General features: G+C 43.3%; 3 protein-coding genes and 1 long non-coding RNA gene across 6 annotated transcripts in view; all 4 read left to right on the top strand.

Moving 5' to 3' along the window:
* Positions 1–79: 79 nt before the first annotated feature.
* Positions 80–11,954, top strand: vps4b (vacuolar protein sorting 4 homolog B). 2 transcript variants are annotated; one of them, XM_052088639.1, is made up of 13 exons: positions 80–429; positions 2,520–2,631; positions 3,032–3,132; positions 5,072–5,183; positions 5,296–5,440; positions 5,526–5,584; positions 6,884–7,003; positions 7,089–7,245; positions 7,334–7,482; positions 10,067–10,148; positions 10,236–10,455; positions 10,553–10,693; positions 10,775–11,954. In XM_052088639.1, exons 1-13 carry the CDS (start codon positions 409–411, stop codon positions 10,874–10,876), a joined length of 1,521 nt encoding a protein of 506 aa, XP_051944599.1. In that variant the 5' UTR covers positions 80–408; the 3' UTR covers positions 10,877–11,954. The 2 variants fall into 2 exon arrangements, with proteins under 2 accessions (XP_051944599.1, XP_051944600.1); XM_052088640.1 differs by lacking the exons at positions 80–429; positions 2,520–2,631; positions 3,032–3,132 and adding an exon at positions 3,156–3,954.
* Positions 7,489–8,915, top strand: LOC127616861 (uncharacterized). Its single transcript, XR_007967223.1, has 2 exons — positions 7,489–7,786; positions 7,847–8,915. It is a non-coding gene; the product is annotated as an uncharacterized LOC127616861 (long non-coding RNA).
* Positions 11,955–12,133: 179 nt separating the features above from the next.
* Positions 12,134–17,121, top strand: kdsr (3-ketodihydrosphingosine reductase). The gene is made up of 10 exons (XM_052088651.1): positions 12,134–12,597; positions 12,917–13,006; positions 13,944–14,000; positions 14,099–14,164; positions 14,236–14,331; positions 14,410–14,601; positions 15,542–15,625; positions 15,697–15,780; positions 15,894–15,995; positions 16,239–17,121. Exons 1-10 carry the CDS (start codon positions 12,409–12,411, stop codon positions 16,356–16,358), a joined length of 1,080 nt encoding a protein of 359 aa, XP_051944611.1. The 5' UTR covers positions 12,134–12,408; the 3' UTR covers positions 16,359–17,121.
* A 3,064-nt stretch (positions 17,122–20,185) lies between these two features.
* bcl2b (BCL2 apoptosis regulator b) overlaps positions 20,186–26,590 on the top strand; it is a 31,049-nt gene continuing 24,644 nt past the window's right edge. The window contains exons 1-2 of one of the 2 annotated variants that reach the window (XM_052088657.1): positions 20,186–21,221; positions 22,794–25,170. In XM_052088657.1, coding sequence (XP_051944617.1) covers positions 20,664–21,221; positions 22,794–22,844 — 609 coding nt within the window. In that variant the 5' untranslated portion in view covers positions 20,186–20,663 and the 3' untranslated portion in view covers positions 22,845–25,170. Of the gene's footprint in view, positions 21,222–22,793; positions 25,171–26,590 lie in introns of those variants that run through there. The other variant, XM_052088656.1, reaches the window with a different exon arrangement.

Here is a 26,590-nt window from a genome sequence, read left to right as displayed (position 1 = left end):
AATCTAGAACTCTGCTTCCCTCTAGTGCCTTTACTGTGTATAACTTTTTTTCCAGGGGCGTGACACAAACCTCAACTTTCGGATGTCCAATTGTAACGACGGCGAGCTGACTGTGTCGTCATTTTGGGACATGTTCTATTTTTTTAAGTACGAAACATTGATGTTTGAATGCATTTCTATGGTTGGTGAGGAAAAGGAAAGGCTTCGGCAATGCAGTGTTGGTTTGGCGTGACAACAACTTGTGACTCACTCACTGGACGGCATTGTTGAGTGTGTGGCACGCGCACGCACGGACGGAAACACTAATCCAACCAGGAATTTCCAGTGCGCTGTCACTTCGTTTTTCAACAAATTCAAAACAAGTTTTGAATTTCGATTTGTTGTTTTTGGGGTCGACCGGACTCCGACATGGAGCCCACCAATCTGCAGGTAGGATCAACGAACTTTCACTCTTGTTTTAATGTTCGCCGTAAAATAATGACAAACTAAATGGTCTTTTAGTGAACAAATGAAATCCTCTTATTCACTTTCAAGCCGAGGAAAGCTCAAGCTTTGACTGTCAACAATGAATTAAACAATAGTCGACCAGCCATTTTTTGAAATGGAAGCAGCGCTTTTGTTGACTCTACCGGCGGCACGTTGTTGACTGTCGTTGAAGGTTAACAAGAGCAGCCTCTTCACATTATCTCAATACTTATCATAACATCGGAGCCCCGCGTTCTGCAATAAAAGTGAGCTATTCCATGATTAAAACGTATTTGTTGCCCCGCCCATGCTAATTGCAGGCTTCTGCGTGGGATGATTTTCGAATTGTTTTAATCATAATAATAACGCACGAAAAATGTATGTATATATCTAATGAATACTGTACATGAAAGGCAAATATTTTGTGTCATGTTTCATTCCGTCCATTGATTATCATTCAATTATTTACCGGTAATGTTTTTTTCCCCACTTAACCAAAAAAAACCCCCAAACAAACAGACCCACATACTTTATCATCAATAGTCGTGAAATAATTTTTTTTGATCTCTATTTTGTGAGGAGAACACATCTATACTCTCCTCCAACTGTTTTGGGACGTTTCTTTGGTTTTGCTGTCAACTGAAAACGTTTGGGATGGACAACAAAAGATGAACGACAAATGATCAACATTTCAGGTTTTATTTCCACCGATAGACATTTGGATCTGGTACACAATATAAAAACAGGCATTATTTGTAACAAACAATCTTTTTTTTAGGTGAGCAAAAATATTGTAATCAATAGACTTAAAATGCATGAACATAAATACAGTAATATAGTACCTGATATTTTGCTGCAATTCCTTTGCTGGTCTCCCCAACCTTGTTCATTCATTTTATTTTTTATTTTATTTATTTATTTTTGCTTTCCCAGGCTTTCCCATGCTTTAAGCTCAGCTTGTTTTGGTTGGTTGTTTTTGACCAGTCACCCCCTTCAATCTCCTCTTTAGCAGGTAAAATACATGCTCTCTAAGGTTTAAGTCTCAGGATTTACATAGGCAGTCCAAATTCTTCCACTAATTTCCCCTGAAGAAAAGAAAAAAGAAGTCTCAGCAATGACATTAGCGCTGATGTTTCATAGTTCAGCTTGTAGGTTTGAGATCAGGAGCAGATCCTTTTTTTGTTAAAATCTTTAGCCTTATAATTAGCTGAAGTTTAATCTTGACAGCTCTCACAATGTTTCTGTCATCAACCACTGCAGTTGCCCATTTTTCATTTGTTACTTAGTACACCAGTGGTGTTTTTCCTCTTCAGGACATTCTAAATGGTTGCGTTTGCTCTGACCAATGTTTGTGGACGTCTCTCGGCTTCACAATTGCTTGTTCTTTACTCATATCCACTCCCTCGTTTCCAAGTTGGTTACATCTGTAACGTGTATTCAGTTGTTGTTTTTTTCAATGGTAAATGGATTAGGACACACCTGAGAAACAAAACATACCTGTCAGTCACTTACTGCAATACTTGACATCATATGAAAACTAGATGGGTTAGAACAAAAATGCTCCGTTCATTACCCCACCCTTCCTAAATATTTAAAAAAAATCTACATCCATTGATTATCAGATGCAGGGGTAAAGAATGAAAAATAAAAGGTGAACTGTTGATCTCTTGACACATATTCATACTTTGATGTCAAGCACCAATATTGTCAGCCTAAAGCAAAAATGAAAGAATTGGCCTCACTGTTCCAATTCTGGACCTTTGGAAGGAATTGTAGTGGTCCAGTTAAGTAAATAAATGCTGTCTACTTTACACTTAATAGATACAACTGCCCAATCCAGACAAATCCAATACAAGAGCTGTACGACAGATCGGTCATAAATGCCTTGTTTCTGCTGACATTGCCAGACGGGTATCAATTTCACAGGATGTTAATTATTGGGGCTGTCGTAATATTGGGCTGCTTCTAACATTGCGCTCCTCATATGCAGCCCAATAAGCAAGTCACAAAGAACAAGGAACACGTTTCAAGCGATCACGATTATGTTCTTTCAGAAAGCCATCGCAGTGGCACAGAAGGCCGCGCAAGAAGACCAGGCGGGGAACTATGAAGAGGCCATTCGCTCCTACAAACATGCTGTCAAGTACTTTCTCCACATTTTAAATCGTGAGTGACCAAGTCAGGTAACACATTGTGTCTGATGTTGTTCAGAAAGGCTCCGACTGGGGGCTTCTCAGTACAAACATGGATGTGAGTCAATGTGATTGCCCAACGTTTCGATAAAGGATGCATATTGTTCTTCTGTGAACTATGAAACCTTAAAATTCAAACCCCCCTGAAGTTGTACAAACCCACGTCATCGAGATATGCGAGACTTCAGCTCAGTGAGACTCATCATGATTAATTCATGCATTAATTAAATTGTGTTTGGGGTTTTTGGGGGGCTTGTGTGATGATGATCAACATTACAGGTTTCACTGTGCTTGTCAGACCTTGTCTCATCAATGACAAAAGAATGGATCGCTCTGTTGAATGCTAATGAACATGATGTCTTTCTTTCTATCAGGTGAACCGCAGGGTAAAGATGGCAATCAGAAAATCAGAGACAAATGTAAGGAGTACCTGGATAGAGCGGAAGAACTACACGAGTACCTAGAGTATAAAGAGGTTGATACAGATTTATGTTTATTGTGCAAATGTATAAATAACTATAGACATAGAGGACTATTTAACCTTCCTGACAGCTTTTGAGGTTACAAAAAGTGCGCACTTCACTAGTTTTTCAGAGTGGCAGAAGATTACTCTATTGCTATGCGGCACAAGGAGGCACACTAAGTTACCACCATACAGACCCCCCTCCCCCCTCCATTTCATGTATTTATTTAATATTCATGTCCTGAAAGTTTTTTTCAATGAACATTTCTTGTAACTGTGACCTTTTGTACAAATGTAGGTTAGCGATAAACTATACTGTGGGGTCGGAATACTGGTGCTCTGCAAAGGTGTTTAATGTAGCCACACTTGGTAAGTGGAAGTACCGTTTCAAGTGTGACTGTCAATCAAGAGTTCAACCACGATGACTTACACTTTCCCTAAGTTGTATTTATTTAAAGAGTAGCAAGACGAAATTGACAGCGTAAGGGGTAGAATGTAAAGGTGTTTTCGAACGTGAGAGAGTAAAATTAAAAACTTGGCAATAAAATAAATAAATAAATACCGATCCAGTGACGTTGGCTGAGCGTCATCTACGTCGTGACGTCACCACATTCCCGGTGCGCAAGTCGACGCTTTTCAATGCGGAAGTTCCCTCCTCGAAGCAAGTCGGGGACGATTTCAGAAAGGAAATCAAGCCAAAGAGTTGCTAGAATTACATATTGACGAGCTCACTTCTCAACTAAGTTTTAAAAGCAGACTCTGTCGAAGATCTTTCGATCGTTTCGGCTATCGGACAAGTGATCAGCCCTCATGGCGACCAACAACAATTTACAGGTAAGTAAACGCTCAAACCCGAAGCTGGCGAAAGGATTGGCGAATAACTTACGATTTTCCGCGACAACATAAAATACATTTGCTGTTTTGTCCTGGGCTGTTGGTTTTTGAAAACCCTTGTTTAGTAGTTGGACGACTGTCGAAAGACGAAAGCTGTGCTGCTAATTAGCCATTTTAGCTCCCATAGCTTTTGCTAACCTTTGTTGTTATTTGGTAAAAGTCGTCCCTGGACCGCTAAAGGTATCTGCCATAAAATCCTTTACGCACAATAAAGCAGTCACAAAACCTTAGGCTTAATTATGTATCTGACAGTGTGTCCCAACCTTGAGCTTTGGTTGACAGCGCGGCTAACGATCCAACTAGCATGTTGTTTTTTGGCCCGTGCCGTGACTCCATTTTACAGTCGAAAATAGCACTGTCGTAATTATATCACAAATTGGCTGTTATGTTTAAAGATAGCTTTAGAGCCGTGTTGTAAAGAAAAGCAGAAACCAATAGGAAGTGGGCACCGCCGTCAGGTGATGGCACTCCTACCTTGATGTCGTCACACGGAACCACTGTGTGCCGTTCAGTACGCAACGTCAGGTGGAACATGAAACTCAATTTAACGAGTGCTCGTGTATGCACAAATTCAGATTAACATCGTACATCCTTTGAGTGAAATCATTCAAATGTTTTGACGTCTGAGTTTTCAAACATCAGGGACCTCGCACATGAAAAGGAGAAAATCACTATATTCACCACATGCAAAAGAATGTATGTCAATTTTAGTACTAAGGCTGACATGGTATCCTTAAGACTTAAGCAAAACACAAAGAAGAATAGTATTATAAAGATACATTGTGGTATAAGTCCTGGCCTTATTGTTTTTATTGCGGCAAAAAACATTCACTATGGGGACCCTGGATGTTATCCAAGCAGTTTGGGGAGGAAAACGAAATTGTAACACATCCTGCACCACAGGACAGATAAACTACGATAATCATTCAGAGACATCCAATGAGCAGGCCTATGTTGATTTTGATTGCCATTTGCAAGGGAGGGAAACTGCTCTAATTTGTTTCTCTTGTTTGTATGTGTAAAACCTCAAACGGTTCTCTTGTGTTTTTGTTCCTAGAAAGCCATTGATCTTGCCAGCAAGGCGGCTCAGGAGGATAAAGCTCAGAATTATGAGGAGGCTCTGCGGATGTACCAGGCAGCTGTACAGTACTTCCTCCATGTGGTCAAATGTAAGCCCTCAATGACAAAGTTATCTGCATTCAGCCTGCACAGATGGCAAAGGTTTGAAATGTCACACTCTGTTTCTATATGGTCTTTTGATGTTCTCCGGACTCCTTCCAGATGAAGCTCAAGGTGAAAAAGCGAAACAGAGCATCCGCGCAAAATGTGCCGAATATTTGGATCGGGCAGAGAAGTTGAAGGAGTATCTCCAAAAGAAAGAGAAAGCTCCACCTGCTAAACCTGTCAAAGAGTCGAGTGACAAAGGGTACGTTTGTGGGTGGGGCAGTGATGTATGGACCCATTCAGATCAGATCCTCAGTCTTGTTGATTTTGTTTGTTTGTGTGCTCAGGAATGATAGTGATGACGCTGAAGATCCAGAGAAGAAGAAGTTGCAGAATCAACTCTCAGGTTTGTTATTTGCCTACTTGGGCGGTATGTCGTGAATCACAGCACAACATTAAACTCGAGGGGATTTGATTTGAATCATGGCTACGTTAGCTGCAGCGGAATCACCAAAATTGAGCACAATCTTACTCCTGACACTCGTTAAATTGATCTAATCAGCCCCCCCCCCCTCCCCATGGGAAATAATATGGTAAATTAATTTGTTTCAGGTGCAAACTGTCACCATCATTAACTTAAGAATTTTACCATTCTTAACTGCTATACATATACAAGGAGGAGCTAACGACTGTATCATGAACCCAAGTAAGAAAACCTTTTTTAGTCTCGCAATGGAGAAATTCCAGATTCACAGCAGCAAAGTTATGAAAGGAAGAAGTAGAACAACAAAAAAATAGGAGCTGCTGGAAAGGCAGCCACTCTCGCGGCGCCATTTTGAAGTCAAAATAACAAAAATAACACAAGACAACACATAGGACAGGGACAGTCGTGCAATCTTCACCACTTTTCTGCATACACTTTGTTGTCTGAAGCAGTTATAGATGAAAGAGGAGAGGATCAAAGTGTAAATAATGTAAAGTAAAATTGCTCACTTTTGGAAGCCCAGCAGACACAATTAAGCACAGGAAAGCAAAGAGCCATCCCTTGACCTAGGAGAGTTTTCAAGGTTTTCGAACTGTCGTGTAGTGAATAATAAGTGTAATGTTTAAAAAAGAAAAAAACAAAAACACTTGGGTTAGTGTCTAAGAATGGAGGCTAAAGTACTGGGTAAGGAGTAAATGATTTCAAAGACAATTCATTAATCCGAAACTTAATTCCTTAATTTTCATAGTGTCTCTGCTAACATGATAGCCAGTCTAAAATTTATTTGCGTTTGGCACCGGGCAAAGGGTGGAGGTGAAAATGAGCAGGTTAGCTTGAGACCTTGACGTGTCTTGAATACGAGGCAAAATACAGAAGGCATGGTTAGTTTGTGATCTGCTTTTTGTACAATCTGTAATTGATATTGATCAGGTATTAGTGTTGCTCATAATCTCCTGGGCAGCCAGACATCATACTATGTTGCCGGAGGTTCCATTTTCAAAAGCGCCCATTGAGTTCATCCTTACATCTTAAAAGTTTTGTTTTTGCCCTGTGTGATGTCACAAAGTTCAAGAAAATGTTTGAATTTTAAGGAATATTTGGTTGAAATCTAAATAACACAACTTTTGATGCGACCAAGTTATATAGTGTGTTACTTACTCCAAACAGCTTTTTTGGCGACCTGTTATACTGTTTTTTGTTTTTGTTTCTCCCCATCTGCAGGTGCAATTGTTATGGAGAAGCCAAACATCAAGTGGGATGATGTTGCCGGCTTAGAGGGCGCGAAGGAGGCCCTGAAAGAAGCTGTGATTCTCCCCATTAAATTCCCTCATCTATTTACAGGTACAGTATGCAATTTAGTGTTCAGACCAGGTCTTGTGTTCCGAACCACCAGTTAAGTTCCAATGACGGCTTTGGTGATTTGAAGGCAAGAGGACACCATGGAGGGGCATCCTGCTCTTTGGACCACCGGGTACAGGAAAGTCTTACCTTGCGAAAGCTGTCGCCACAGAGGCCAACAACTCGACCTTCCTGTCTGTCTCCTCGTCTGATCTTGTTTCCAAATGGTTGGGAGAAAGTGAGAAGTAAGTTCCAATCGAAAGCCAGAGTCAAATAAGACGAGTCTGATCAAACGTCATGAACGCCTAAACTCACTCTCTCTCTTTCATCCAGGTTAGTTAAGAATCTGTTTGCCATCGCGAGAGAAAACAAGCCCTCCATTATCTTCATTGATGAGATCGACTCCCTCTGTGGCTCCAGGAACGAGAACGAGAGCGAAGCGGCGCGACGTATCAAGACAGAGTTCCTCGTGCAGATGCAAGGTAGGTCTGACGAGCTACAATCTTTGGCTGATGAAACCTGAAGCACTCACTTTTCATCTCTTCCATGTAAGGTTGGTCAAAACATGGAAAATAAATTGCACATTTGAAAAGGAAAAGAAGAAAAGTATTCAATACACCGCCCATATCCTTAACAATTATTTTGCATTTAAAACCAAAAAAGGTTTCTAAGCCTGAAAATATAACCGGGAAAAATGACTTCCAAAGTGGAGGTTTTGGATTTGGATGACATTATTCGTTCAAGTGGAAACGCTGATCATGGTTGTCCTTGAAAAATATAGTTAGCGTTTGTTTTTACGTCTACAGCAAAAAAATAAATAAAAATCCTAAACTTGCATCGCTACAGTAAATAGTCTTAACTTTTTCATTTCCTTGTTCAAAGTCACAACCTTGCATTACGCTTTTAAACAATTTGGGGAAATACAGCTGACGGCATGTCTTTGAATCTTCTGGTAGGTTTACCAACACCATAGGAGTTGGAGACACACGTGGATGTATTTGAAGGCACACTAAAATGCCCTGCTTCTTTATGTCACATGGACTAAGTCAAAAGAAAACGGTGGAGATATGAGGAAGAGAATTGTGCACAGGCACTAGTGTGGTTCATCCTTGGTTGCAATTTTCAGATGCCCCGAGGGTGCCACATCATCTCCTCAAACAAATAGACATAAATATTAACACTATGGGAATTTCCAGCCATCATACCACTCAGGAAGTGGCTACCAAATATGCATATCAACCCAAGAACCAAAGTACAAGACCTTGTGAAGATGCTGGCTGAAGCTCGTATTATGAGCCACAGGCAGATTCTAAAAGGCAAATGCACACAAGAGCCATTACCTTATTTTTTAAGACTCAACTCAACTTTGCTTGTAAAGACATGTCCCCGGTGGTCTGATGAGACAAAAACTGAACTGTTTTGCCACAATGAGCATTGTTACATTTGGAGGGAAAGGGAAAAACATGTGGTTGAGTTGCTTTTGCTGCAGGAGGTACTGGGTTACGTAATGGGATAGATGGTATCGTGAGGAAAGATCAATTTGTGGAAATAGGAAAGCAACACGTCAAGACATCAGCCAGCAAGTTAAAAGTTTGGGCGCAAATGGACAATGACCAAAAGCAATCTTGCCAAACTGGTTCCAAAGCGGCTTATGTCGAGTAAAGTCAAATGTTTTTGCCTCGCCTTCCACAAGCCCCTGATCTCAATGCTGTTGAAACTGTATGGGCTTATGTGTCTTCTGTTCTTTTTAAATATATTTAGAGTGGATCTAAACTTCTGTTTTCAAGTGTAGTTTGAGACTGACAGACATTTCAACACACAACCAACCCAACGTCACCCTCATGTTTCGCTGCTGCTTATTTTTAAAGGAACTAGAGTGTTGTGTTACATTGGCTGATAAACAGGCATGAGCAACCCAGCAAACATTCCACTTGTGTTTTAATTTCCAACCAATGTTCACTCTGCTCTAGACGCTGACAGCTTAGCTTCCACCCCTCCCCTATCTTTCCATCACCCAGTTAAAATGTTAACAATGGATTGCTAACTGGATCACATGGGGAAGAAAAAAATTGTGGCTGCCGCTCTACTATAAATAGAAGCGAAGTTTACAAGACGTGCCCTTGATGCCGCCGATTCTCTGGTATTTCACATCACTCAAAAAAATATTTGGAAATTAACGATTTTTTTCCCAAAAGGTTGGCTATTAAATCTCATGCTGAATGCAATTTAGAGCTGACTACCTCGTTTACGGTTAACACGTCTACCTCTCGGTTCTGATACTCCAGCTTCCTCCCACGTTTGAAAGGCAAGCTTGCTAAGGTCACTGAAGCCTCTAAATTGACCATAGCTGTGATTGTGAGTGTTCATTCTTAGGAGTGCCGAATATGTGCCCGATACTCAAATCAATAGCACCTCTTGAAATTTTGAGAGAAGTTAAATGGCTCCCACACTATTTTATAATGCGACATAAAACTGAGTGGCTTTGGCTGTCTTAACTGGTTGGACAAAAAAAACGTCTCACGGTTTCTTTGTCCAAAAAAGGTCAGCCATTTTAGTTTGAAGCACACATATTGGGGTGAATTCAAGGTATGTAATGATGATATAAAATTCAAGTACCGGTAATAAGCCCTCCAATGGAAAACGAGGTATGGGCATAATTGAATTGAAATTCCATCAATGTTTAGGCCATCGAGCTTGTTTGGTTGAATTTTGGAGTTGTCAATTAGTAGTCGTGGAACGCTTAAAAGACTGCAAGGCAAAGTGTTCTCGACAACTCAAATAGAAGTACCGGTAGTTGAATAAAGCGTTTTTCGTATTCATTCAAAGTTCATTTGACTTTTCGAGTAATCCTAACCTGTAAAACCAAAACGATTACATATAATCGATTTTTTTTTTTGTATTGTAATGCAGATGAATACATTGCTTGTGTTAGTTACGTAAATACATGGAGGACGTTAACAAAGTAAATGCTCATTAAATCACAACATTGAGCAGGAAAAAAAATGCCATGAGATCACCCCCCCTCCCCCCAAATCATTCAGACCTACTAATATAATCTTATTCCAGGTGTTGGAATTGACAATGACGGAGTGCTGGTTCTTGGGGCGACAAACATTCCGTGGACCCTAGACTCTGCCATCAGAAGAAGGTAGTGGCTCGACCCCAGTTGGTGCGAGTTGCGTAGCGTACATGCGCCATTGTCCACACTCACCTCTGTTTAATCAAACCATGTTAGATTTGAGAAGAGGATCTACATTCCACTGCCAGAAGAGCATGCTCGCGGCTTCATGTTCAAGCTCCACCTGGGCTCCACCCCCAACAGTCTGACCGACTCGGATTTTGTCACACTGGGCAAGAAAACGGAAGGCTACTCGGGCGCTGATATCAGTGTCATCGTGAGAGATGCGCTCATGCAGCCCGTCCGAAAGGTCCAGGCGGCAACCCACTTTAAAAGGGTAACTTTTTTTTAATAGTCATGTTGTTGCTTGAGAAGTGATGTATCGTTTCCTCTTGACGATTATCGCATTGTTTGGATTGGTTGCGGTTTTTAAGGTGAATGGACCATCGAGAGCGGACCCCCTAATAATTGTACACGACCTCTTGACGCCTTGCTCGCCCGGCGATCCCAACGCAATTGAGATGACATGGATCGACGTCCCCGGAGAGAAGCTTCTGGAACCTACAGTTTGTATGGTGGGCCATCCTTCAAGACTGTGCTGTGTTTACTGGCTTGTTCTGGTGAAATAATGATCCCTCTTGATTTGGTCTTTGCAGTCTGACATGCTGAGGTCTCTGTCCAACACCAAGCCCACCGTCAATGAGCAGGATCTCCACAAACTGAAAAAATTCACAGAGGACTTTGGACAGGAAGGCTAGTTAGATTTGTTTCTGAAGCAGGCCAAACCAAAGCAAAATAATTGCAATGTTATACAGTTTATTTGTGTGTTGTTGTTTTTTTCCTTTTCCCTTCTCATCATAACCATCACCAGAGCTCATTCTCTCTTTGACAGCCCGATAACCACAGAAAGGCAATAGAAACTACTTTTGATACTTATTCCTCTCCAAATACAATAAATACAAGCTTCATGACAAATTTAAAGGGGTGTTGGACTTCTAACGGTCCAAAAATGAAAAGCCAGGCTTCTTCTTTGGACTAGCGTTATGCACACACGTAGTTCTCGCCGTGGACAATTAAACAGCCCATCTGTTTTGTATGAATAAGCAACAAGCAATTTAGATTCTCGTATTTTGTGGGATCATGTATAGGCTGTAGGAAGAGAAGCAGCATTGGATTTCTTATCAAACTTGCTCATAATCGCTGTGGTGTGTATATATCACACAGACATTTTCGATTTGGTGAGACACTCTGGATGAGAGCTGCTTTAGGTTGGGATCGTCTGTCCCCACTCACAATTGTATATGTTGAATGGCTCACCAAAGGTGCCAGACCCGCATTATTTGAAACAAGGACTCTTGACCTTTGTGTCACTCGTTTTATCATACCCTACTAAACGTTTAATTTTTTTATATCGGAACTGATGCTGGTTACTAACCGCAAAAAAAAATGAAAATTGAGCATTGTGAATTTGGATGCAACAAAGTTGGAGGTTTGTATGTAAATTCCGGCTAATAGATACATCTCCATTTAAAAGTGACACTGTGCATACTGTGCCTTCTAGAGAAGCTGTTTATTTTTCTATGGGTTTGTCTCAATTTGTCCTTGTGCTTTACCATCAAAGTGCATCATTACTACTACTATAAGTCGTATAATACTTTTCCCGTACTCTCTTATACGGAATGTAAACATTTTCTTTTCTTTTTGATGGGGAAATCCTTTACACTATTCTATACCAATATAAAATATTTTTTGTCTCTGAGGTCAAGTTTTACGTGTTGTACTCTGTTTATTTCAATTTCTGAAATGTAAATAAAATATAAATACGTTAAATGTGAATGTTACAATGTTTAATGTTTGGTAAATACGGTCACTCGCTCGTTCAGTGGGTGCGTTTGTGCGGCAACTCTGGATTCCCATAGTGGAAGTAAAACATTGCATTATGGGAGCCGTAGTCCATTGACAGTCTCGGATGCAAAGTTGGAAAACGAGCAAGCTGCTCTTGAGAACTACAAGCACCACATGCCTCTGGAAAGCCAGGGTTCAGTGGGCAAATTGTTTTGGTGAACACCGACTACGCTTTGTGACACTGAGCCAAGGTCCAACGCTGGATATTAAACCTACCCGTTACACACCTCTGAATATTTGACAATAGTTTTTGCGTAACTCCTCCATATCATGCGTTACGCATCCCCTCTATGAGGGTCACCGTCCCCCTGTAGCCGCTGCGTAGTCGACCGCCGAAGCTGCCCAGCTAGTTAGCAAACAAGCTTAGCACTGCCAGTCATCACCCATGTCCTCAGAAGAAAGCTTGAGCTCAACGATTACGGGCTGGCTTTTTGTTCATTCTTGGTGGCTGCTACTGCCGTTCATCATGCTGCTGGTCGTCGCCGCCTTCATTGTCGCCTTCATATTGCTTTTGTACATGATATCGCCGCTGATTAGCCCCAAACCCCTAAAACTGAACGGGGCCCACGTTGTGGTAAGTCCACCGGAAAAACATTTTGCATGCCGAATATGCGCTTCGAGCGCGACAAGGATTGCCTGTTATGTTGTTTTAATGTCACGAGGGCGTCTAAAGCATTGCTAGTTTGCTGTCATGCCGAGCGTCTTCCACGCCCTGACACTGGGGGTTATCAATCTGCAAGTTTAGGAAGTATAGCACTGTCAGCTACAGGCTATGGCATCTCACATGACCTGCATTATTTGAACGTGTGTCGGATCATTGTGAGAGTCATTCAGCAGCGCCCCATGTGTTTGTTAGTAAACATTGAATTAATAGTTCATCTTGCAATTTCCAGGTGACTGGGGGCTCCAGTGGCATCGGGAAATGTATAGCGATGGAATGCTACAGACAAGGAGCTTTTATTACGCTGGTGGCACGAGATGAGGTAAGTCTTTAGTTGGAGGTTTTGACCTGATCGTTGTAGTGGTGAAGACTTAACAGGCGTCCACGATCATATGCCCACGGATGGACAAATAAGAATCTTCAATGAGCATGTATGCTTTTGGAATGTTCGGGAAACCGATGCTTTGGACGGGAGAAGATACGAACACCACGCAAAACCTAAGGACTGTGTTAATTTTACGCCACCTTTCTGCACAAATACAGTTTTATAGCTACTGTATATTCTGTAATATTCCATCAAGAGAAAAACTATTGCCACAATGCGATAGCGTCTTCCCTAGTTTGTATTCAAGTCAGAATGTGTCATCGTCTATCGGTAACCCTCTCTAATGCAGGAGTCAAGTCGTAATGTCCGTAATTGTATAAAGAACACTCAATGGCCATGAATCCAAATCAAATGAAAACGTGAAAATGAAAAAAATGTTGTGCAGCTACAATTGCAACTGAGCATGTCCGCTTGTGCCACATGAGCATAATTTTTTATGCTGCTGTGAAAATGAGTTCTTTACACGTCGGTTGCAACCTCGAAACGATGTATTTCAAGATGCTCGCCGTGGTCCATTTGCTAACTTTTCTCATCAGCCCACAAGTGCTTGTCTAGCATCTTGTCATTTTTATACCCCAAATGCTCTATTTTTTTTCAATTCAGTGGTGACGCATTTTGCCGCATAACTGTAGCACTTTTTTTAAACTCCCACTTCAAGCTTTACAGGTGCCACATCCTTTGTTGTCATCTCTTGTGGCGCCGACATTGGTGTTGTCATTGTATGCACATAGGTGGCACCACCTGTTTTTCTGTTTAATTTGTGTTTAGTTAGTAGGTAATTCATTGGGGCAGGGCGTCGATAAGAGTGAAGTCACTATTCAAGGCAGCACACAGCGCTTGTACAGTCTGAAAGTGAATATTTACCTTCTTGTAGGCCAAGTTGATTCAAGCCAAGAAAGAGGTGGAGAAATTTGCCATCAATGATAAACAGGTATGATGTTTTCCAAATTTCTCATTCACCTTTAAGCAAAACAAACATTTCAATTGCTCAGGTTCATAAAATTATGAAAATGTCTCTTTGTCACTCAGGTTGTGCTTTGCATATCAGTGGATGTTTCCAGTGATTACAGTCAGGTCGAAAGTGTTATCAAACAGGTAATGCTTGACTTTCGTTTGAGCCCATGTCCTTTGCTGATGTACTGAAACATGCTTTTGGACTTACGCAGGCTCAAGAAAAGTTGGGGCCTGTCGATATGCTTGTAAACTGCGCCGGAACGTCCTTATCTGGGAAGTTTGAGGAAGTGGAGGTAGATCGTTTTAAGGTGGGTTAACCAGGAGGTGCTCTCAATCTTCCCCACTTCCAATCGTCAAAAAGTTTTTCTTATTCTGTTCACCAACAGAGGCTGATGGAAGTGAACTACCTAGGCAGTGTTTATCCAACACGTGCTGTCATAACTACCATGAAGGAGAGAAGAATGGGCCGCATCATGTTCGTGTCCTCCCAGGCGGGCCAGATCGGCCTGTTTGGGTACACGGCTTACTCACCGTCCAAGTTTGCACTGCGCGGTTTGGCTGAGTCTCTTCAGATGGAGGTAAAGAGTTTAGACTGCAGGGGTGTCAAACTCATTTTCATGGAGGCCCGCATTGCAGTTACGGCTTCCCTCATAGGGTTGTTATGACTGTGAAACCACATATAATTGTTTTTTCTCGTCTCATCGTATTATTCCATACACACAACAAATGGATGGACAGATCGTTTTGAAATCAAGAGTCAAAGATTATAGTTTGTTGACGTTACTGCAAAAAGTGGAGGGAAAAAATAGTTCAAAATCTCACTCATATTTATTTATTTTTTTACCCATGCCGGTTTGAAATTTTGGCGCAGGTTTTAGCATGGATCCTGGAAGCTGACATGATTTCCTTTTGCGGGCCAAATTAGAGGATGTGGTGGACCGGCTCTGGCCCCCTGGCCTTGAGTTTGACACCTATGGTTTGAGCCACTCCCGTCAAGACTTGATTCTTTCTTTCCATTTAAATCAGCCTTTGGAAATGATTCTCAATTTAGTGTAGAAAAAAAAAACGATTGTCTTGCTCATCCCAAATAAGAATTGAGCAATCATCAGGAAGAAATGGTTTTGTAATACGCTTTGAAAGCAAAATAATATTTGATTGATGGGTGGATTCTGTAAATATTCTTCATGATAGCCCTACTTCCTAGTCGTTTCATAAACGGCTATCGTTGCGTTTCACATCACAATCACGGCGCTTGGTGTCGACCCTCCCCATTGAAGATTTACCATCATAAATATTGAACAGGTTTACCCTTCACGATTGTCGGCTTTGACGGTTTCGTGAGCTGATTGGGGCGAACGCCGATGCACAATCTCACTCAGAATGGTCGTTTCGAAATGTCCCATTTGTCTGCCATGTACTGGTTTTCATATGACGGGAGTTTGGGGCGGTAATGTTCAAATCCGGACCGATTATCAGTACGTGTGTAACCTCGCTTTGGTGAACCTCGTTGTTCCTCAGATGAAGCCATACAATATCTACGTGACGCTGGCCTTCCCACCAGACACAGACACGCCAGGACTGGTTGAGGAAAACAAGACAAAGGTAAATGTTGCTCATACATGGGAACTGTTTCACATTTACCACTTTTTTTTTAAATTACTTTTTGATTTCAGCCTCTGGAAACCAGATTAATTTCTGAAACCTCTGGAGTTTTTCCACCCGACCAAGTGGCCAAGATTGTTGTCCGAGATGCCGTGGTAAGAAGTGACTCTTGCTGCTCTGCACGGAGCATCCCAGCAGCTGCTCAAAGTAAATACGAATGTCTGAATTTGTGAAGTGTAAGGAGTGTTGTCCTCTTTGCTTCCCGCAGCAGGGGAACTTTAACAGCTCCGTGGGTACCGACGGCTACATGCTATCAGCCCTCACGTGTGGGATGTCACCCGTTACCTCCATCACAGAGGGTCTCCAGCAGGTACACATCTGAATTTTAGTTTTCCTGTTTTCTTTTGTGTTCAGTTGTTGTTTTTGATGAGCCTTGAAGTGTCTTGCTGAACTAGAAAAATATATTTTGATTCAAATCCATTCCGGCAACTCCGGTCCCCAAACGCCCCCGTCCTCCATGTTTTAGATGTTTCCTTCCCCCCCAAGCACATCTGATTAAAAGCTCATCAGCAAGTTCTGCAGCAAAGGGTGACTTGTGGTTATTTCTTTCCAGATCGTCACCATGGGTCTGTTCCGTACCATCGCTCTCTTCTACCTGGGAAGTTTCGACAGCATCGTGCGCCGCTGCATGATTCAGAGGGAGCAGTCCAAAGTGACCGACAAACGAGAGTAACGGCCGCCGGTTCCCCCCGTCCGAAAGGTCCGCCATGGGCAGCGAGGTGAACGGACAGTGTGTTTACTCTTCGCGGCTTCACTCCTCGTCCCCTCCCTCTCACCCCGCAGTGAAATCTCACTTTTAATGTGCACATGGCTTCTTGTCGCGGGAGCAGCCTTACTTTTAGCAGGTGTTTTTTGGTGTTGTGATCGTGGAGGGAGGCGACAGTAAAGTGTAGCGGTATCCTGTCGGACCGGTTGTGCCAAATACGGCACGACGTTCCCTCCCATGGGGGCTCTCGAGCAAACGAGACGGATTCATCACCGTTTCTCCCGGCGTTGCATGCTTCTAAAACGTAGGGGCCACCGTGTTTAGAAATATGTCGTTTCACCCCAAGAAGAAGCTTCCTCAACCATCTCCAACCATTAAGTCTTTGCGGGCAAAGACCACTAAAGCGGACCGCCGCATCGGCACCCTGACTGTTCCTGCGCGTGTGCACAACCGCGCAGCTGCGGTTGCGTTTCAGTCATACAAATGGAATCGCGGTATGAAAAGAACACGGAGTTTCCACCAAGCATGCCAGTAGGACTGGAATGATAGTGATCTGGCTCGCGTTTCCATTGCTGTATGCTGTAAGCGTGACATCACAGCAGTCGGACGGGGACCATTTTGTGCTTGCTTCTTTCTTCTTGATTTGTTTATATCAAACAGAAGGAGAAAACAAAGCATTTTCAGCTCAGTGTCAGAACTCTTGTCAGCTTTAATGCCGTGGAAACACACGTCAGAAAAAAAAAAGCCATTGGACATTTCGCATTTTCTTATCATCCCGCTTCAATTCAGCAGGTTATTTGAAGACATGGTGAACGAAAGCTCGAGTGACTGTTCACCTCTCAAATACATGACACTTTTTTTTTAATGTTGTTCTTGAAGCGTGCATAAGGAAGCTTCCGTGCATTTTTTATGTATCATTGCACAGATGATGCCATGCGGTCTGCGTTAACTTGGCACTGACCTAAATCAGGGCACAGTGGGTCTTGCTGGTTCAAGTAATGCCTGTGCAGCTCTATTGGGGGCGCTAGAGATTTGTTTGACATGCAGTTGGGTGCACAAAACATTATTGTCCCACAGCTTTTGATGTCCTGCCAAGCACAGGTGGGACATCCCTCCTACCCCCAAACAATGAATGATTAAATATACTAAATTAATCAGAATGGTGTCCAACGTTGTGTTTTGTAAGTCTTCCTTTGATCAGGAATGTAATTTCATAAAAGTGTAAGCATAGGATTCTTCTTTTCACGCATGTTGATTAGTTGAATGCCAAAAGGCGTTGTGACAATTCCGTTGAAGTCGTCTTAGGCGGGGTCACGTTGAGATAAGCGGCGACTTGTTTGAACCAAGCCTTAAAATGTAACTGCTGATCAAGCGACCGCAATGCAGCCCGTCCACACTGACACGCCAATGATATCAGCTTTTCATTATAAAATGTCCAAACTTTTTTCGTTCGCTTGTTTTTGTCGCCGTGCGCTTGTATGTTGTCCGTGGTGAAAACGACGCTCTCCGGAAATCCAAAACATAAAAGTGAGAAGACGTGACTCGTGTTTGATGACATTGTCGTTACTTTTTTTTTCGGTTGAAAGGCGTGTCGAGCTTCTCTTGTTGCTTTCAAACGTCATGCTGTTGTCTTGCCATAGCAACCCATGCTGGCGCATCTCAGTCAGTTAAAATATTGCATTAGTTTCAGGAGGAGAAAAAAAATCCTGTTCAAATGCCTTTTTTGTGTGTGTGTGTTATAAACTATGTCAAAAATCGCTTTATATACATACACACACATACACCTCTGTGTGTGGTGAATCGATATGTGTAATATGAGTTTGCATTCTCAATTAAACGTCTATGATAAATGAAGTTTTCGCCAGTAGTATAATTCATTGAGGTGCGCCTGCAGTTAGTGAGAACATGTAGCTTGCTATTTTAACACCATTCACCTATGCAAAGAAAAGCCTGCGCTTTCAATGTTTGAGCATTTAGTTTGAGGATTGGAGTCTTAAAATAGGCAGGCCGTGTTTCCGCTTATCAGCAATTATCGACAGAGGCGATTTATGTTCACTCTCGTTTTTCTTCGTCCCCTTTCAGCTGGCGTGCTATTGAAAAGAACACGTCAGACGTAGAACATTGCCGTTGTATTATTTCTGACAGTTGAACTGAATAAATACATGTGAGGAAAGTTCAACTCCCCATGTTAGATTTTTTTTTTTTTGGATGATGTTGATTATCATCCTGAGGGGATAAGACATCCTGATTTTGAACTGTCTTTCAAAAAAAATCGATGAAAGTGTTAGGGCCAAACTGAAAATAAAATCAATCTGCGTATCAAGCACTGTACTTTTTTTCTTGGAAATTACAACCTTCCATGTATTAAAAAATGACTTTCATCTTGAACTTCCAACTTGATCTTTGTATTCGAACAATGTTTCCTCCTAATACACGGGGTAATCACTTTTCATTTAAGGAACAAGTTAAAAGAGTGCTTTTGCCTCTCACTAACCCAATGATAATGCATTAGTAAAGTTCATGAATATAAAGCAATCAAGTGAAAAACACCAACTACGGCTTTAAGTCAGTGCACCTTCATTTGCCACGTACACTTATGCCACTGCAAAAATTATACTCCCAACATGTGCCGCCTTTCACTGCCAAACCTCATTTAACAGTACCCTTGTTACTTTATTCGCATCATCTTTTTTTCTAATCCAGCAAACCCCCTCCATCACAGATTCTGTTTGCAGTCCCAATTCACTATTTTGTTTTGACTCGTTATCAACTACTGTACTGTATTTTGTTCTGCCTCTTTTGTATTTTGGGTGGAGTTCCACTGCTGACCACTAGATGGTGGCACAATTTTCTTTCTGACAGTAGATTTGAAAGAACAAAAACAAAGTATATCAGCTTTGCTGAAGCTATTCAGTGTCATTCAGTGGTGTGTTTAAAGATCTCCGTAAATACTTCAAAAACATGCACGAGGGAGAATTTAAATCGGGCATTTGTATTATATCGCGAATTTCACTTCCTGCGGGGGTGGTAATGGAAAAAAAATATCCCGGCGGGGGAGGAGAGGTTTCCCTTACAAGTTAACCCGCTAATCTTATTTTATGATCTGCTACAGTGCGACAGTTGGCCTCTTAGAAGCCTTGTCGTCCTTTTTCTTTTTGAAAATTTAAATATTCCGTTTGGGCTGGAGAGATGTTAATCTTCCTTGAAGGGGTTTTCCATATCTGCATAAAATAGACTATTCCAGACGCTTTCTTTTTTTTTTGTCCCAAAGGAGAATAATTCTACATGAAGACGAAGCCAGATAATTCATTTTCACAAGAAGTGAGCAGAATTGAACTAAGGGACACGAGGGCCCGGCTCTCCATTCACCTCTTGCAGCCAAGTAGATAAATGGAGGAGGAATTATCTGTACTGTTCGTCGGTCAGCCGTAGGGCACCTTGACAAAGAAAGCTTTCACACTCACATTCACACCGGACAATCCAGTCTTCAATGAACCGAACATGTTTGGGAATGTCAGGGAATCCCAAGCATGCTTAACCACATAGGAAGGCCAGAACCCAGATTCGGATCCCAAACCCCACACCTGCGTGGCTAACCACTACCCCACACCGCCCAGGATGATCTTAATTATCCTTAGAAAAAATCAGCAAACGTGCAGACATTACCCATGTGGCTTCCGATCATGGATTTGAATGCAAAGAATGATTTTGTGTGCAGTTCCTCACGTACACATGGAGGCTCCAGAGCGCAGCCAAAGGGTTGACTTTGCGTACGTGACGTCAAAAATAGCTCACGCGCAAAGAGCAGCCCACTGGCGGAGCAGCAGCAGCAGCAGCAGGAGGAGGAGGGCTCTGTATGGAAGTGAACCTCGCCAGTGGTCTCAGAAGTGTAGCTCACTCGCCGCCTCAACTAATCGTCGGCGACGCGGCGCTTGAGCGGCCATTCTGGCGCAGACAACTTTGCGCCCCATTTTCCCCCTGCGCAACTCATCCACGTCTGACTGGTGCGCGCTGGGAATACATCCGCAGTCTCTTCCGCGTATTGGATTTCCATGCAAAGACAAGCTCGCCAGTGTGCCTCGCAGCTTTTTGCAGGGACTTTTGCAACCTTTTATTTCGTCCTCGCGCGTGGGATTTAGGCGTCGACTCGGTTCGCTTCGGCCGCGCTCCACTTTTAGATGAGCCCCAAGCAGAGCTGTGCATCGACTGGATGCACGATGCGTTTTATTTAAGAGCCAAATCCGAGAGTACAAAGTGCCAAATTAAGCCCAGATGGCGAACGAGCGAAATCGCACCATTGTGGAGAATTATATCTGCCATAAACTCTCCAAACGCGGCTACGCGTGGGGGTTCGGTGCCGCTCCGGACCAGGGAGAGGAGGACGATGCCGCCGCTGCTAATAACGGCTTATTGGTTGCCCCCTCGCCGACTTTGATGCTCCGGTGCCGCGAAGCCAGCTCCGGGCCCGAGCGCGACTGCGCCCCCAAGAGAAGCCACGGTTCCGACCCGCTCACCGATATCCACCGGGTCCTGCGTGAGGCCGGCGACGAACTCGAGAGACTTTACCAGCCGGATTTCACTGAGATGTCCCGACAGCTGTACCTCTCGTCCACTACAGCTCAGCGGCGATTCGCCGAGGTGATCGACGAACTGTTCCGGGACGGCGTCAACTGGGGCCGGATCATCGCCTTCTTCGAGTTCGGCGGCACCGTGTGCGTGGAGTGCGCCACTAAGGAGGACATGACGTCGCAAGTGGACAACATAGCCGAGTGGATGACTGAGTACTTAAACGGACCCCTCGGCAGCTGGATCCAAGACAACGGGGGCTGGGTGAGTGTTATTCGGTGTACTGTAGTCTTTTTTTTCTCTCGGTACCGCTGGAGCAGAGCTCCTCCGTCGCTGTTGTGGGTTGAAGGCGTGTCGATCCGCGATTACGCGAATGCGTCTGCGTGTGTTTGCAGATGTGACCTCACACGCCACATTATATCACGTTTGTAGTTAGGGCTCGCCAACGAAAAAGCTCGAGATGTTCCCATTACGCACGAAGGCGCTGAATGGGCGGCCTCCACTCGTGCGCTTCTCTGATTGGACAAAAACCTTGACCGTCAAGTCGATGCGACCAATCAGAGAGCGAGCTGTGTCACACCTCCCGACGCTCTTCCCAAGCTCCGCCCCGCTGACGCCGAGGAAAGACTGGCAGTCATACAGAGCTGCAGTCTGCTCGTACCTCGACATTTAAGAACGCCGAATACATTTTTTAATCAACTATAACATCAAAATGCTTCAGAATGTTTCAACCTTACAAAAGACTACAGTCTTGTCAAACCGTACTGGCTTGAACCATAAACAAGGGATAGAATGGCCTGTGGCTTGGGTGGTTTTGACTTTTACAGCTTTAGCACATAACTTTTATGGACTTACTGTGAACATTCAGCATTCTTCTTGACATGTGGCTGTTTTATTGGAGGACGCCTCCAATTTAACCTGGGTGGCAAAGGGTGTGTGTGTGTTTCTTGGGCGGGGGGGGGGGGCAGTTGGGAAGACTGCTGTTATATAACACACACGTGCACACAAATTCTGGTTTCGTGTTTTGCATTTCCCGGCATGTTTTTTCATGGGGGAGGATAAAGAGTGTTGCTGTGTATGTGTATGGGGTGGGGGGGGGGGCAGGGTGTCGGTTTGTTCCATTTATGCTAAAGGAGCGTGAATATGGTTAAAATAAACCAGCGCATCCTCATTTTTTCCCAAATGCTTACCAAAATGTGATTTGGCTGCAGCACTCTGCAACAGCACGGATGTGCGCGGCCAATCAAAATGCCAGGTTGTATCACATTATTCCCCCCCCCCCCCCACACACACAAAAAAAAATCACTGGACAAAAGAAAAAAAGGGAAGACTTGATAGAATTATGGCATGCACAGCTGCCTTTCCTCTCTTTGTATTCTCCACCGACAGGGAAATATAACTGCAGCTGTCAATCCTTGACAGTGACTCACAATGTCGTATGTGCTCAACTTCAGAAGGTTGATCGTAGGTAGGGCTCTAAGGGTCAACCGCTGACTGCAATTTGACTTTTGCCCATAACGCTTGGTGTGCAGGCTGACATGGGCTTCAGGTGAGCTCGCTATATGTTTGTGTATGGAGATTCGGAAGCATCCGCTCTGGCACGGAACTCCTTCGACCGATCTGTGAGGAACTAGCATGTTCATTAGTAGAGGGGCCTTTAATGAGAACATAACATTTGTGGCGCTTGCTTATTTTGGCCTGCGGGTATCAGATTTTGGAGTGGAAGCGAGGAGAGGGGGGGGGGGGGGGCATCAATGATTCATTTGAAGGATTCCATCTTAACGTTTAACATTCCCCTTGAGTGTGTGTGTGTGCGTGTGTGTGTGTCTTTGCCAGGTTGCATGTTGTGCCACATATCAAAGGCGGCTTGGCCTTCCAGCAGCATAGGCGCTAATCCATAGCTTCCGCCAGCGCCAGGCTCAAACCCATCCGACTTGTGCTGGTCCTGAGCATGCTTTTTCCTTGGTGCGAGGACGGACGGGCTGCTGAGATAGCTGGTGAATGTCTCCGGCGCCTACGGGACAATAATGTAGGTCATCTTCCAGGGTGCTTTGCAGCTGCGAGGAGATGACGATCGGTGAGAGACAGAGAAAGAGGGAGAGCATCCCATGGATTAGTCAGGATTATCTCTCAATGTAGATGTTTGGATGACCAGTTCGGCATACTGAATTGACAAAGTTCATCTCCCTAATATTTCAGGGTTGTTATACAGTATATTCAGGCTAAGTGTACTTGAGTACTTGTTTGTTTCCTGATGCTACTGAAATTGGAGTAATTTTTATCCAAACATATTTTTTGGACTGCTCATGGATATTTTGACCACAAGGTGGGGGAAGATCCAGAGCCACTTTCAAGCAACAGTTGAAGACCAGATATCATTTATGATGCTGTATCGAGTTTTGTTGGATATACAGTTTCTTAGAAAGAGTCGCATACTTGGCTGCCTGGGGAAGTGTCGGGTATGAAGTGGTGCCACCATGAGTGAAAATGGTGTCATCATCGCCACACTGATCACTTTTCTTTTCGTAAGTAGGCGCCACTTGCGTGCCTGTTTCAATTTCTGAGCTCCGCCCTGGTTGCCGCGGCAACATAATCCACATTCGCCGTTGGCCCAGCGTTATATGGTGCAGTATGTTCAGTCGCTCACTGGCGTGGGCTAATTTCAGGAAGACGAGAAACGGGTTGCGTAACGTGTACTACAAGTCTTGATGTCACAGACGTGTCATTAAAACACCTATTAACAGTTTTATGAAAAAAATCACATTTCTCTCCTTTATTCTAACATACCCCTTGGGCACGGGCACCATCTGGTTGGTTCAATTTGTGTTCATGTTGATATTCATGCAGTAACTTTATAAAACATCACATTCGGCATGAAAATTCTTGTCCGCTCTTAACATAACATGGTAGCTCATTAGTGATGTCGCAGTTCACAGAGGGTCCATTTCCTGACTGTGGGTGGACATTCCATTTCAAGTCAGCTGGCCCAGGCCCTGTCTTGACCTCAAAGCAGATAAGGCGGACAGAAAAAAAGAAATCACTTCCTTGTTCCAACTTGTGCTGCGTCACATGAACTGACCCCCTTTTTTTAAATCTTTAATCTGCTTTATGGGGATTAAAAAAATGTGCTACATTTGTCCCCTTTTGCACTGGTTGCATCTATTTATTTAGGTACTTATTTGCCATCTGCCAAATGACACACAATCGGGATGATACTTCAGGCGCTGGGATTTGACCTTGATTTTTTTTTATTATTGTTATTTAGTCTCTTGTTCTGTGTTTTAAACTTTTTTTTTTTAACCTGGAGGCCAATTAAGCTTTTGGAAACACCACAGTGGCGTGGAAATAGCGGTCTGTCAGCCACCCTCTGTTTCCTGTTGTTTTAGGACCAACTCAAATCCAAATATGGGAGCAGCTGTTAATGGCTGCTGAGTCGAATGCATTTTTAGTTCCACAAAATTTGCCCAGTGGCCTTTACAAAGCGTTTGCTGTGTCATTTCGCTGACTCCCTCCACGCAAATGTGTCCTCGCTTTCGACCTAAATATTCGCTTTTCTACCTGGGGGGATGGGTGAGTTCATCCTTGTCAGTGAGGAGACGACGGCAGTGAGGCGACCGCTTCACCTGTACGTGTTGCACTTGTGTTTGTTTGTCGGCTTCTAAAATGACATTCCATTGGCTTGGAGGTGGGGTGGCTTGTTTGAAGTAGGAAAGAATAACACCTGGAGCAGGGATGCCCAAGTCTGGTCTGCTAGAGCCCCCTCTCCAGCCTGTTTTCGATGCCTCCCTCCTTTAACTTGGATAATTCTGAGATAAAATGAGACATATTTATTATTAAGTTTTGGGGGGAAAAGTATCTTTTTGAGAAAAAAAGTTACTGGTCAATGAATTTGTACAACATTTTTAAATCAGAGATGCAAGTAAATTTTCAAGATGATTTTTTTGGGGGGGGGTACGCTAATTTAGAATCTGGACTCGTTTTTTTTTTCTCTAGCACACATCCACATAATTAAATAACAATAATAATATAATGTGTATTTTGTAATCCATTTAGTAATGTTTATGAATTAAGGGTTAGGTTGAGCGACAGGAGACATCGGAGCTATAAATGACAAAAATCCAGTTTGTGCAAGCTTTTATAAAAATAAAAACAAAAAAAAGTTTCAAAAAAAAATCCACAACCTGGTGATCTAAAAAGAACAAAAGACATTTTTTTTTAAATCAGTATCAAAAATACATTAAATACATGTGAATTAAGGACACAAAGCCATCTCTGAATAATATTTGCTATTGACCAGCATTATCGAGAAAAAAAACTCATTTACTTTTGAGAGAAAAAGTCACACTGCACATTTTTGGGAAAAGCAAGAATATATTTCCAAGATTTCTTTATGTAGAAAAAAAACTCATTTGCCCCCCCCTCCCTCCACAAAAAACAAACAAACAAACAAACAACAAAACTTGATTTTATTTTAATATTATGAGCTTATCACTGGCAGTGGCTCCAAACCGCCAATGTCACAATTTGGTATACGTGACATTTTCAATGTGACCCCAATACTGCTTTGTTTTCATTCCAGTGAGAAAGGAAGGAGTTAATGTACCTGCAGGAGCGCCTTTTTTAACGAACTTGGATCAGGTTGCCAAAAGGAATGCAGTAAGCTGCCAGGTGGTCTATTTCATTGCCGGGGGAGAAGGGAGCGGGTTTGGGCGGGGTGGGTGGGGGGGGGTCAATTCGATGCATATTGATGCCAGTTGACAGGTGAGCCTTGCATGTTGCCACAATGCGACAGGCATCTGGATCGCCGGACCCCGCCCCAGCGGCAGACCCTACAACTGAGGCTGAGTGGTTGTGGGATGGCGGAGGAAGTCATTAATCTCCATTTAGGTGACACGTTGAGTAACGGTGGAGCCAACTGGCAAAGGAAGCTCATTTAAACACTCGCGGGAGGGCCAAAATAAAAACCTCACTTATTTCCAATTTGGATCTCCCGGACCGTTTAACGCATCATCTGCGCCGCCAAGCACCTTTCGGGTAGAATCCATTCAAACGTGTCCCGGCAAGTGATCACAATATATGCCCGTTGGATTTGTTTGATTGTTAAATCACAATGCGCAATGTCAAGGTGTTTCAAGTGCCGCTCCGTCTCCTGGATCAGCAAGACTTCGCCGCAATGCATGTGCACTGTAACGGCAAAAATCTTCCCCAAACCGGAAGTGGTCATTCCTTGCTTTTCACTTCTGCCACCACTCCACACAACCTCAGATTGCGTTGCTTTGTGTGTTTTACAGCAGTCAGCCCCCACTCTCCCCTTTTCGCATCCCAGGCCTCAGCCCTTTGCCATCTTCTACCATGTTTGACTCCACCGTAGCTTCTTTCCTACGGGCCCGGCCTGACTTGAAGAGTTTCTTTTGGGAGTGGAGAGATCTGACGTCGCCCTTGAGGTCCTGCGAGCACAAAGAGGCTTGTTGCAGACATTCTTGTCTCTGGAATTCAGGGAGGAGGAGGGAGGCTAACCCTTCGCAATGTAGCCTGCAGTTTGAATGACACCACAGAGGCTCTTGCTGTTGTTTTTGTCGAGATGGAAACTTCATACCATGATTATCTTCAACACAAACTATCAGGGTCATTGG

Source organism: Hippocampus zosterae, chromosome 15, assembly GCF_025434085.1.
Source record: "Hippocampus zosterae strain Florida chromosome 15, ASM2543408v3, whole genome shotgun sequence".
Lineage (NCBI taxonomy): Eukaryota > Metazoa > Chordata > Actinopteri > Syngnathiformes > Syngnathidae > Hippocampus > Hippocampus zosterae.
This window is presented reverse-complemented; position numbering and strand designations above follow the sequence as displayed.